The 13,981-nt window shown below is 43.7% G+C and overlaps 1 protein-coding gene across 15 annotated transcripts in view; it reads right to left on the minus strand.

Annotated features, from left to right (window-relative positions):
* Nucleotides 1-10,499: 10,499 nt before the first annotated feature.
* The window catches only part of FMR1 (fragile X messenger ribonucleoprotein 1), a 38,658-nt gene continuing 35,176 nt past the window's right edge, over nt 10,500-13,981 (minus strand). For 8 of the 15 annotated variants that reach the window (XM_026479767.4, XM_026479760.4, XM_026479769.4 and 5 more), the window contains one exon: nt 10,500-12,953. In XM_026479767.4, the coding sequence (XP_026335552.1) occupies nt 12,806-12,953 (148 nt within the window). In that variant the 3' untranslated portion in view covers nt 10,500-12,805. The remainder of the gene's footprint in view (nt 12,954-13,981) is intronic. The other 7 variants (XM_026479768.4, XM_026479765.4, XM_026479764.4 and 4 more) reach the window with 1 other exon arrangement.

Genomic DNA, 13,981 nt, shown 5'->3' on the forward strand with positions numbered 1-13,981 from the left:
TCAGTAAACGGCCGGAAGCTATGCAGGTATCCAACACAAGCACTGGTAGGGAATCAAGAATATCTTCAGTAGTGAGACCCCAGCTATCTCATTGGTAATCTCGAGTGAGCCTTAGAAACACCTCCTGGTGGGAGGAAAACCCATATAAAATGGTGATAAACTGTGTCCCTCGTGCCCTCAGGTAGATCCCGCTAATGGCACCAGAATCTGGGGATATATAGCCTGCGCCCACCGGGTCTTCGTTTACCGAAGAGTTGTACGGCGATTCTCAGGAAGTGGGTAACCCTGTATCCAAGCGGGAGGCAGGGGAGGCGGGGAGGCTGTCTTACTACACGGGAAAACTAGCCCTGGAAGTGGGTGAGAAGAACACAAATGCTGCTTTGAGTTGGGTCCGAGGTGAATCTCTGTATTTAGCATGGATATCACAGGCAATGGACACCACAGGCAATGGACATATGAGTGTCGAAAATCAAGGCAAAGAGCGACTGAGTCCCCTGCCTGACAAAAGCAATATCAGAGGCATTGTATGATAGTGTGGTGCTGATAAGATCCCCCGTAGCCAAATCAAATTAGGGATGACATATCTAGCTTTGTGATAATTGGCAGTATGGTCACTGCCCCAGACGGGTACAGTCTGTCCATATCTGGACTAGGAAAAGAGAGATTATTTGCCCCTTGATCCTCTACTTGCTTCCCAGAGTTGGATCTGTCCATGCCCAACCAGATGGGGTCCAGGACCTCCCCTCGGGCTGGAGTGAAAAGCTCCACAGAGACCCAGGGCTAGCAATTCCATTACCAAAGGCAGTCTCTTGACATCAAGGAAGACGGCTACAGTGTAAAGGTGACTTACTGTATGAGCATTAGAACCACAGGAGCGTCCTCCACTTGCAGAAGAGGGGTATGACAAACCCAGTGTCAGAGTTGTCCGCCTGCTGGGGAAGGACACCAGATGCCATTTTAAATTTGTGTTCATCCACATTTCCATGATCTATGTAGTAAAAATTTTCCTGCTACTAACTATGGTCGATGAAGAGCCAAAGACAGGGGGGAATTATTATTATGTAGTGTGGTGCCCATGCAACTACGCCGCTTCAATCGCCTGACAGCCCCACTTGCTACCCTTCTGCAGCCAAGACTGTGTTTGTGCCAAGGTCATGTTTCCTGTAGACCGCTTCCAGTCAATAATTGAGCAACAGTGGGGGTACGAATGCAGATCCATTCTTACGAGGGGAAGAACCACTGTAACAGGTGACTTTGGCTCAAGAACTCCCCATCAGCCTGGTGGAAACTTGCTTGGAACTGTGTTATAGCCTAAGATCCTTGCTACCCAATTCTCCTTCCTTCCTTTTCCAAAGGCCTGTATGAGCCAGTCCTGTCTTCCATAGTATGACCAAGTTCACCCTGAATGACAGGTTTATGAAGCTGCCTGTGAGTGCAGGCTCTGGGTGGCGTCGGTAGCTTCTTTGTATGTCAAACGACAGCCCTTCTTGGTGGTTTTGTTACTGTGCTGGGGCTGCACATGGATCTAGTAGGCCACCGTAGATATGGCTATGACTGATGTCTCACGGGCTCAGGTGACTTACTTCTTGCAGATGCTTTGCTTTTCTCAGGATATGGCCCTTTCTAGGAAACAAATACGTATGTGACTTATTAATTGAGCTTGGGGGTGAGTTGTGTTTGTTTTCATAGGGTATGACTTGACTAGTCTCATCCTGGGTCGCTTAAAGACCTGACTGGAGTGGGGCCAATACCAGCAGCCCATGAGCCCATGAAAAGGTGTATTTCATTCATTGAGGAGCAGAATGCTTTATTACTGAACGCAGGACTTTGCAGTCTCCCCCATTGTGCAGAGCAACTAATGCCACGGGTTGTCAGCACTTACCATCATCATAACAGATGGCTTGGTATTCTACTGAACTTGTTCACTCATCAGTGAAACAAGTTTCTTTGTATGGTACCAAATCTCAAAATTGAGGCCCCTATTAAGCCAGTCACTTAGGCAAAGCAGCCAAAGGGCGGATCTTGGTTCCCTCTGAGTGGGTAGCCGCCTATTCTTACAGGTGGTTTAACCCCCAATCAGAGGTACTTCCATTTCACATTTCTCAGCTTGTGGCACGTTGTCGATGATGAAGCAATTGTCTCTCAGTTCCAGACCATCCTTCCGTGTTCTGCTCCACTCTGTGAGGCCAGTGCTGCCTATTAGGTTCTGCCCCTAAGAGGCTCTAGAGGGAGATTGGAAGACAGTGGTTCATGGTTCTTCACTCTGGTGGGAATGGTTTGCTCCAGTAGTAGCAGCTGAATCCAATTTCCAGATTTCCCCCCTCTGTCTCAGAACCAGCATCATCACATCTGCTCAGAGACACTAGCATCAACCAGTTGGCAGGCACTCCTTCCTCAGTGGTCTAAGTCCCCGCCCCAATGGGGGTCTTCCCGTGAGTTACCATGGTACCAGTACCAAACAACAGCATCCCTTTCCTAGAGGTCTGGGTTTGAATTCTGTGGGCCTCTCCTTTGAGCCTCATCCCGTTGTTCCCCCAGGCCTCAGGAAGGCAGAAGCTTCCTGCAGACCCCACCTCTGTGCTACCTTAATGTTCCTGTTCTGAATTTTCAATCCTTTAATGTCCGTCTAGCCAATCTCTATATTAAATTCTCTATTAAAAGCACTGGTGTGATTTCTGGTTTCCCAACAGGACCATTGCTGATACGCCTATGTGATAGAATTTGGTTTAGTGACAACAACCCATTGCAGGATGGAATGTTGGAGCTGAGACTCACACTTTTTTCTGCAGTGAGACAATGTGTCCCCACCAGAACCAATAATGGTCATTCAAAAGCATGTACTATTCAGTGGCGAAGAGATGACCCATCCATATACTGGCAGAGTTTTACTGCCAGAGGCATCAGATGTGAGAAGACACCAAAGACACAGACATAGTGAAGAGAAGGGCCATATGCACCCCAATGTTCATAGCAGCAATGTCCACAATAGCTAAATCGTGCAAGGAGCCGAGATGCCCTTCAACAGATGAATGGATTAAGAAGATGTGGTCCATATATACAATGGAATATTACTCAGCCATCAGAAAGAATGATTACCCAACATTTGCATCAACATGGACAGGACTGGGGGAGATTATGCTAAGTGAAATAAGTCAAGCAGAGAAAGACAATTATCATATGGTCTCACTCATTTATGGAACATAAGAAATAGCAGGGAGATTGGTAGGAGAAGGAAGGAAAGAATGAACGGGGGGGGGGTAAACAGAAGGGAGAATGAACCACAAGAGACTATGGACTCTGGGAAACAAACTGAGGGCTTCAGAGGGGAGAGGGGTAGGGGATTGGGATAGCCCGGTGAGGGGTATTAAGGAGGGCACGTATTGCATGGAGCACTGGTGTTATACACAAACAATGAATCATGGAACACTACATCAAAAACTGAGGATGTACTGTATGGTGACGTACATAACATAATAAAAATTAAAAAAAAAAAGATGTGAGAAGACAGGTCCCAGATACTTAAAACTCCATGGGATCAGAAGGAGTTATGGGGGCAGGGCGGGTGTCATTCCACTGCCTGTATTCCTTCCATGGCTTTACTGCAGGGGGCTCTGATCACGTTTGGCTACCAGGCTGATGACTTAAGAGAGATTCTTAAATAACATTCCCAGGTGCAGGATGTGCTGTCTCTAATAACCAAAGAGGTCAAACAGGTGAGAAGGGCTCCTTTTGCGTTGCTAGTGTTTGCAAGGCCAACAGTTTTTCCTTATTAGGCCGTGGAATAGCTCTTTGGGCAGCTGCTCTTATAGCCCCCAAAGTTGAGACCTGGTCCTGGTCTCTATCCTAATTCAAGGTCTTGCCACCTGTGCACAGCTGTGCTTAGCATGCATACAGAGCTGTGAGGGCCACCAGAAAAATATCATTACTAGATGGGCACCTGGGTGGCTCAGTTGGTTAAGTGTCCGACTCTTGATTTCAGCTCGGGTCTTGATCTCACGGTCGTGAGTTCAAGCCCTGTGTTTGGCTCCACGCTGGGCTCAGAGCCTACTTAAAAAAAAGGATCATCAATATAATGTAATACACTTGCCCAGCTCATTCCTGATATGTTGCAGTTATGAAGTAATTCTGGGGAAGTTCAAAACACCTGCGGCAGGACAGTAAAGCTCAAACTTCATGCTTTGGCAGGTGAAAACATTTTTGTTTAAAGATTTTATTTATTTATTTGACAGAGGGAGACAGCCAGCAAGAGAGGGAACACAAGCAGGGGGAGCGGGAGAGGAAGAAGCAGGCTCCCAGCGAGGCAGGGAGCCCGATGTGGGGCTCGATACCAGGACCCTGGGATCAGACCCTGAGCCAAGGGCAGACGCTTAACGACTGAGCCACCCAGGCGCTCCAGGTGAAAACAATTTTTGCTCTTCCCAGAGAAATTGGGAGAAGACATCAGCAATGTCTAGGGCAATTCTGTCCAAGAATGACATACTGTGAGCCACATATGTAATTTAAATTTTTCTAGTAGATCTATTTTTAAAAAATCAGTAAAAAGAGGCAGGTATAACTAATGTTAATGACAGAGTTTAGTTAACCCGATAGATACAAAATATTAACAATTCAGTATTTAAATATAAAAAATAATTAGTGAGATAATCTTCAAACTAGGTCTTCAGAATCCATCGTATATTCTACACTTAACAGAATATCTCAGTTCAGACCAGCCACATTTCAAGCGCTCAACAGCTGCCACATGTGGCTAGTGGCTGAAGAACTGGACAGTGCCACTCTAAGGCCACATACCAGGTGCCAGGAATGGCTGCTATCAGTTCGGTCACCTGTTGGTGTATCGGATGCCTTGAGTGTCATGGTGGCCACTATTAAAACCACAATGATCTGCAATCAGGGGCCACAGACACTGCATTTACTCACTGGCTAAAGAGGGCTGGGAATTAGAAGATATTGTGGCCTACCACTCCCTCCTGGCAATGGAATAAGTCTTATATGTATTCTTTCTCACCCACTGGTATGTGATTCTCGTTCAACTGCACAATCCTGGCAGGCTTTGGAAATACAAGAGGCTCTGAATTCACAGGGGAAGATGGCAACACCCACACCCACTCAGTAGGTCAGTGTACCACGCTGGGTTGAGGGAGCCCAGCATGTCCATACCTATTATGCAGTCTGACAAAGGGACCAATGGCATCTGCAGAAATTGTGCTGAGTCTCTTGGCTGTAAGTAAAACCAATCTCAAACCCTGCCATGGAAATTCATTTTGTTGTCCAAGAACAACAATGCCTCAGGCTCTAGTGTCTGGTAGGTCCCAGTCTGCTGAATCCTCCCCACGCATGTTCCAGGCTACATGGACCAGGACAGAAAGTCAGCAATCCCCTTGAAGAGGGCAGAGGGCTGGGCCCTGGGCCAAGTTTGCTTTTGAATGAACTCAAGTCTGAATTGAAGGGCCCTCTAGCATTTGGGCTAGAAAACCAGTCTCCTGGGTGGCACAGACCCCTGTTGGAGATAGGGAGTCTCTGAGAGTCTCTTTCAGCAACATTAAGATGTGGCTAACCACTTTGCTTCCTCCTCTGGAGCCTTCTCCAAGGACATGGGAGGCTTTGCAGATTTGCTGGCCACGCAGTAGGGAAAATGAATGGCCTCCATCTCCAAAGGGAATCCCCCTCCCGGGACCTCCTGGCATCAGCTCTCTGTAAAAAAAATCAGTCATTGATGGGGCGCTTGGGTGGCTCAAGTCGGCTGAGCATCTGACTCATGATTTTAGCTCAGGTCATGATCTCAGGGTCGTGGGATGGAGCCCTGTGTTGGGCTCTGTGCTCAGCAGGGAATCTGCTTAGGATTCTCTCTCCCTTCCCCTTTGCTCCCCGCCCCTGCTGGCTCCCTCACTTTCTCTCTAAAATAAATAAATCAATCTTAAAAGAAATGTTCCCTGCACACCTCCCTATGTTCTCTCTGCAACCTCCTTAGAGTGATTTATGGTTTACTTAGCCCACTGGCCTCTACTTTTCCCATCTCTCCCCTTACTTCGGGATCCCTTCATTCAAGACCCAGTGCCACAGCATGCTGCCTGAGGGAGCCTCAGAAGAGGTCTGGAGTGGTGCTTTGATGCCTTTCCACTTTTGCTGAGACCTGAGGCGCCTTACAGGACCCCATATCTCATCTTCCCCCTTTGCATGGGGCCTAAGTCAGCCCCCGGAGGATTATCCCATCCCTTACTCCCTGGCAGAAGGAGTAAAATTAGGGCTGTCTTCCTCATGTAAGATGACATCAGCTTTGCTGATGCTGAATGAAAGTCATTTGCTCACAAGTTATCCCCGACGTCCAGGGTTTTCCTACGAGCATGCTAATAGTGCCAGAGTGCCTCAAGGCTGCTGGGACCTCAGCAGGGAGGTCTCACTTTGCATTCAGTGTCTCAGGAGAGGCTCCTCGTTGTGGCTGTGTGAATCTGACTTCCCTGCGCGTCCAGCTCAAGCCCAGGGCAGGCACACTTGCTCTCTCCCCATGGGTCAGACTAGCCAATTCATCCGGCAAGAGGGAATCCTGTGGTAAACCCCAAATTTTGGTCACTCCGTGTCTCACCTCGTGGGTGCACCTTCTTCATCATGTAAGCTGTTCAAGGCTCAAGGGATTCCCGAGACTACTTAGTGAACCTCGCCCCCACCCCTGACCAGCCCCTGGGTGGTAGGTACACTGCACAACGGACAGGGTTCAAATCCAAGAAGTTAGACTAAATCTACTATTCTAATGGCACTTGGGACCAAGGGCTCTTTTCTCCCGATTTCTTTCTTCTTAGGGCTCACAGGCTGACTTGAGAGTGCTGAGGGACCAAATTGTTTCAATCTGCCTTACATGGAGGACTTTCCAGGGCCTTTGTGGCGCCTGGGACGGCCACAAGCCCCGCAATAACATGTTCACCGGGGATCTCAGCTCATCCAGGTTTCCCACTACCCTCGGAGGGCTGCTGTCCATCCTGGTATGGCTTAGTTGATCCCTTTTGCAGTTTCCAAAAGGCCCGAGCTGGAGTAAATGGCAGGTGCCTCATGCTGGGCATCATCTGTGAAACAGTGGGTGAAGGCAAACGGCACAACACCATAAAAAAGGAAGAGGTTTTAATAAGGGAAAATTATCAGCAAGAAGAGGCACCTGGACGCCCATTTTCTCTTGCAGAGATGCAAAGGTCACGGCATTGCTGGCTGCACCCCGGGGCTGCGCTCCGGGGGAAGGTTATTTCTTCTCTGGGACTTTACCCTCCCACAGGGTAAGCCTCGCAACAACCCTGTACGCAGACAACCAAATCAGGGCTTGAAACTGCCAGCGGTCAGGGGCGCCGTCTGGGAACGCAGACCGCTGGCACCTGCAACCCTGTGGGAAGGAAGCTGGATTTGGACTGTGCGGCTGAAGAGCCTCCTGAAAGCTGGATCTGCGCCCAGTCCCTCCCGCCAGCTGGTTACAAGGTAACTTGACAGGGGCTCCCAGAGTCATGGGACAATCCTGTCTGCCGCGCCACACTTCAAGTGGAAACCTGATCATTTCAGACCCTTCCAAGGCTCTCTGAGGTCCAACCTCTAATGTGGCACCGCAGGCCTCCCTGACAGTACCTCGTCTCACCTCTCTTCCTCAAATTCTGTGCCCTAGCCACACGGAACTCTTGGAAGCTTCCCAAATACGGATTTCCTCATGCCTAGATTATTGCCCGCAGCACCCTCACACCAAGCTAACTCCTCCAATCTGTTTATTTTTATTATGTTATGTTAGTCACCATACAGTACATTCTTAGTTGTTGATGTAATGTTCCATGACTCATTGTTTGTGTATCACGCCCAGTGCTCCATGCAGTACGTGCCCTCCTAATACCCATCACCGGGCTAGCCCATCCCCCCACCCCTCCCCTCTGAAGCCCTCAGTTTGTTTCCCAGAGTCCATAGTCTCTCATGGTTTGTCTCCCCCTCTGATTCCCCCTCTTCATTTTTCCCGTCCTTCTCCTAATATCCTCCCATCTGTTTTAAGTAAGATTCACTTCACCTGAGAAGCCCTTGACTGGCTCCACACCACCCTGATTTGGGCGGGTCCCTCGGTGCTCCCACCTCGCTCTGTGCATTTGAGCATTTACGGTACCGTATGCTGCCACTGCCCATTGACTCAAGCTCTCCCACTCGATAGTGAACTTCTTGAAGGTCTGAGATATTATCCCTGTATCCCCAAGAAGCTTGTGAAGTGCCTGCTATATAGTAAATATTAACTATTTAATGAGAGATGAAATCATGGGGGTGGTTCATTAATACTCTCTGTAGCTTTCTCCACATAAAACATGATTATTAATGCATATACAACTTTGGAGTTGGGATACCTTAGCAACCATTTCTTTAACCCATGAAAAAACCAAAACATAGAGATGAAATGACTTACTCAGTTACCACAGAGCTAGCCTATGCCTGGACAGGTGTGGAATCTACCCCTCAATTCCCTTTTCCGCAGCGTAACTCCCTAGGTCCCTTTCTGTCATGTAGTAGCTACACTGCATTTGCAACTTTTAATGATATATATTTCTTGAGCACCAGTACTCTGTTCTTTGATGCAGTATCTCACCGGTTTTGATTTCCAGGGAAATCTGACAAAGATGCCTTAGTATTTACCAAAGGAAATCTATACCTGAAGAAATAACACTGGACTTTTTCTTCCCCGCATAAGCCATCCAAATTTTGGATGATGCTGAATCATCACCATATACCCCAATTCCCAGGATTCTGCGTAACCGTCTCTTGTTGACACTCGGTCTTCCTTTCACTATTCAACCTACCTCTGTCATCAAGCCTATGGTACACATACATTGGTGGGAAAACCTTTAAGCACTCAACATTGAAGCTTAGTCTTTAATCATTTAGCAAGTGCAATTTGCAGAGTTTTAATGCCTCTCCCACTAACATAAAACTCCTTAGCATTAAAAAAAAGGATCTCCCCGTTTCTTCATGGCAAATTCTAAGAAATGGAAAGAAAATTCCTTTTTTAAAATTGAGAGAGAGAGGGAATGAGAGCGAAAGAGAATGAGCGGGAGGGGTGGAGGAAGAGAGAACCTCAAGCAGACTCCTCGCTGAGCATAGAGCCCAAGATGGGGCTCAATCTCACAACCCTGAGATCACCACCTGAGCCAAAACCAAGAGTCAGATGCTTAACCAACTGTGACACCCAGGCGCTCCAGAAAGAAAACTTCTAAATAGCCCCAAATAAAATTTTTAAATAGCCCTAAATAAACATACAGTGGAAAAGATGCTCAAGATTTAAATACTGGTACCCGTGGGGCGCCTGGGTGGCTGAGTCGGTTAAGCGTCTGCCTTCGGCTCAGGTCATGATCCCAGGGTTCTGGGGATCGAGCCCCAAGCTGGGCTCCCTGCTCAATGGGGAGCCTGCTTCTCCCTCTCCTCCCCATGCTTGTGCTCTCTCTCTCTCAAATAAATCTTAAAATAATAAATAAATAAATGCTGGCACCTGTTAAGCCTTCTGAGCAATCAAGATTAGCGTCTGCTAATGGCTATTTCAGAATAACCGGTTATCAAAGGTATCAGAAGGTCATGAAGGAAAGATACTATTTATGGCCATGAGACAAATGGACTCAACAGGGATCAAATCAGTATACGGACTCTAAAAGGCATTATAGTCCTAAACACCAGGAGCTCTAAGATCATGATCAGATGGGAGAAAGGCCTCTGAGTTAAGCCGAGTTAAGTCTCAAGGCTGATGTCGCCAACAGGCTATTCATATGTAGCACTGAAGAGCACTGTGAAACCAGGAAAACCCAACCGAATTACTTGTAGACTGGTTTTACCTATCACATCTAATGGACCGTGCTTAGCTCTTCTGGCCCTAGAAGAGTCCAGAACCAGGCAGAATAGGTAGCAGAGAACCAGGTGAGTAGAATGAAAACCCAGAAAGGCAGAAAATGAAGATGGAGTTTTCAGAGAGAGAGTGGGCGAGGGGAGAGGCAGGCCATCAATGTAGAGGACACTGTCCTGCATCCTTAAATCATTCTGGATGCTAACACGGAGAACTTCGACCCAATCACCTCCCTACTTCTACCCTTTTTTCTCGGCTGTGCCTGAGCTTCTTGAAGTGACTACAACAACCATTTCAGGCACCATCTACCTACAAACTCATCATTTATTTTATTACGGAGATACATCAAAAGTTTTGTTTTCTTTTTAAAACTACATAGATACTTTAGTATTTTCCAAATGGCAGGGTATATTTCTGTGTGTGCAGACAGGAGTATGTGTTTAATATGGTTTCGTGGCACCCTATGTAATTAATGTGTTGAAATCTTCTAACTGGGAATACAGAGAATCATTTTCTAGAGGTTATGTTTTTGCCTTTTAAGGGCACATGAAATGTTATTTGCAAGGCATATACGCTTTGCATGATAAATAACTCCCCCCACCCATATTCTGCTAATATTTGTTATATTTAGAAATTTAAGACCAGGAGCAAACATCTGTCAGACTAATTTTTTGCTTTTTCATAAGTGCAACTTTTTAATAAAAATTTACATCTAGATAAACAATCTTCAGATTTTTGAAACTTTAATAAGATTTTAAAAACATCATGACTTAGAACTGAAAAACATACACGTTTAGCACACAAATATTGTAATACGAATCAACTCCAACTCCATTTGAAAACATGTGAATCAAATTACAGTTTTAGAAGTTAGTAATTCACATTTAAGCAAGTTAGCGCCTTGCTGAATTCAGCCTTTGTAAAAAAAGAGACTTAGTGCATATTGTAATGGCACAATGTGCTTTTGTACCATTTTGTTGATTTTTTTTCCACCTTATTAAACAAGACCAGGTTCTTGAAAGTTGGTAGATAATAGCTAACTTCCTATGACATGTGAAACTTCCAGTGGTAACAGTTACATTTTGTAACAGAACACTTTCTATAGATTTCTTTTCCTATCTTAAAATTTTAAAAGCAATCATTTGTTAAGGATTGCATCAACATCAATTTAGCAGAGGAAGATCAAACTTTATTGAAACTGCTTGCATACAAAATATATTGCACTATAACCAAACAAATGTCAACATAAAATCCAATCTGTTGTCGCTAATATGTACAGAGAATATTGCCCAAGAGCAGTTACATTACAAGGTCATTCTACCTTGGTTAATTATCTACAGTATTTTAAACCAAACAGCTTACAGATGATGTGTGCAAGGTACCAATTTCTGTTTTCAAATACTATACATTCCCAGAATAAATAACTAAAAATCAACATTAATGTTTGGCAATACTTTTAAAAGACTTTTTAATATTCTTGAAATCATGTGCAGTTTGTTGCCATTTTTATATGCTTATTTGTATGCAAGGAAAAGTAACTGTAAAATGAAAATTCAAAGAAACAAACTCACAAAATACATCAGAGGCAGAACTTCGGTTTGCACGGCTCTGTACAGATTCAGTGGTACCCCTACTTGGAGTTATTTTTTAAGAAAAATATAACATCTTAAGAGTGAAGGTCCTTCACATATTTTTCCTCAGTAAATTTCATTCATAAAAAAGACTCAAAAACAGAACCAAAACCCAACACATCAAAAATCAAAAGAAAAAACTAAAGAAGTATTTGTTAACCCATTCTAGTCTGCTTTCCAATTCCGCTTATACATTAGACCTAATATTTCAAAGCTTACAAAACATTTAACCTGCTTCCAATGTTTCTTAGACAAAGTACCTGTAACTTCACAGGATTATTATGCACACATGAAAATGACCTTTCTATCTCCCCCAAATAACCTCAAAATTAAAATATGAAAAACTTCACAAAACTTGGGGAGGACAAAATAAAAAAGGCTCTAAGTTAAAATTGGTCATCAGGCCAAAGAGCAGGCATATCCTACTAACTTTCGACCAGGAAGATCTGTTCCTAGCTGAAAACATTTTAGCCTCTCTCAAATGAAAAGATAGTTATTTCTTCTCCTGTCTATACAGAAAAATTACACATCTCTCTCAATAACACTATTTGTCAAACTTCAGTGCAACAAAACAAAAACAAAAACAAGTTCTATTCTTTATACTGCCTAACCTGATGTTTCTGTAAGGAAAAAAATATGGAAAGCATGCATTCTTCTATAAAGTACTAATGTTTGACAGGGTTTGCTACATCTTTAACATTTAGTGTTTCCAACTTATCTTCCCTGAACTCTGCATCCAAATATAATATTCCTACCTGCCAAGATATAAAAAAGGCACAGATCATACAACTTTTTTTTTTTTGCTAATGAAAATGACAAACGTCACATCACACACATCTCAGGGTCCACTAAAATACTGGAAAAGTGGACCAAACATAAACTGACACAGGACATGAAATGACATAGTATTTCATGGACTTCTACAGGAGATTGAAAACAGAAGTGTAATATGATTACCAAAAATGCTATTTATTCAGAAAAACTGAAATGAACCGGCGAGTTATCACCTGATGCAGAAAAAAGTTCCAAATTAACAAAAAATATCACTGCTCAGTACTTTATAAAATAAACCAAACTAAAATCCTGCCCTGAAGTGTTAAAGTATACTTAAAAGCAATGTTTCAAAATTTCAACGTATCTTTTTGTGCAAATTTGAAAATTGTTGCTTATGGCCAATACCAAAAAAATAAAATTCTTAACAGAATTTGTATTCATTTCATGCCCTGTGCCATCTTGCCTACTATTTGTCTTTGGCCTAACAAAGTTTTCTAATATGGAATAAGAGTTATGGAAATGGTTTAGGAATTGTAACTTCAGAATTATGCAGTTTAGGGTACTCCGTTCACAAGTGGTTGCTGACCATCCACGTTGTCTGGCTTTTCCTTCTTCTGGTTACGATCTTTACCCGTGCGCAGCCGATTACCTTCACTGGAGGTATTCTGTAATGTTTTAGTGTGGACACTCCTTTCATTATTGCAGTCAACTCTGATCTAAAACAAGTTATAGTTGTTATATACACAGACCATATCCTATTGTAATTTGTAATTGGCCTGACAAGAAATTTAAGCCTGAAGTGTCAGTTCCACATGTTAAAAAGGGAAATGGGAGTGAGAACAGAGGAAGTGCAAGAAATTAAGATCAGGCAGGGCTTTTTAATTTAGTTTATGATTTTAAAACACTCCTCTTCTTTAACTGGAACACATTGGTCATCTCATTGCATCCAAAGTTAGATAAAAACTCACAATCCTACCGTGTCTACTTCTAAGCAGAATAAAATAGCGAGAGACAAATAGTTAAAATGATTTCCTATTACTAATTACGAGATAATATGTACCTACAATACTAGAGTTCAAAAGAATGGGTTATTCTTAAAGATTGTGAAACCCAAGAGGGACCCAGATTGATGCCTTCCAATTCCACCTTTACCAGGATAAGAACTCAACTCACTTGAGTTTACACCTGAATTACCTATCATGGGTAAGATTAACATTCTCTTAACTGAGGCTCCCACTGTCTTACAGTAGAAAAATCTGAGCATTGCTTTCTTATAGCTTGTATTTTCAGTAAGGCAAGTCAGATGATCATACAACTTGAACTCTACCTGAAGAATAATAATGGTATAAGGAAATTCAACAACACTAACGTGTGGAAGGATTGGAATACTAAGACATGTGTAAAGATGAATGCAATTCAGAAAATAATATCCTAAGATTTATACGATAGTTTAAGTGCCAACACAGAACACTTAAAACATCGCTAACAATTCCAGATGCTGTATAAAAGGAAGATAATATTGACCAATGGGCTTAAAACAACTATAATATTGATCTGCTTGAAGTACAAATGCTACATAGATCTCTAATTTCAAAGTGTGTCCAAGTGTTGGGGCTCTGTGTGTGCTCTAAATGTCTGGCTGGCAAGGGTTTAGTGCTTTGACTTGGGTCTATTCACCTACACAGAAAACACCACCTTTTTATTTGATGTCCCATTTTAATTTTAAATATAATTATGAATATAC

This window comes from Ursus arctos, chromosome X (assembly GCF_023065955.2).
Source record: "Ursus arctos isolate Adak ecotype North America chromosome X, UrsArc2.0, whole genome shotgun sequence".
Taxonomy (NCBI): domain Eukaryota; kingdom Metazoa; phylum Chordata; class Mammalia; order Carnivora; family Ursidae; genus Ursus; species Ursus arctos.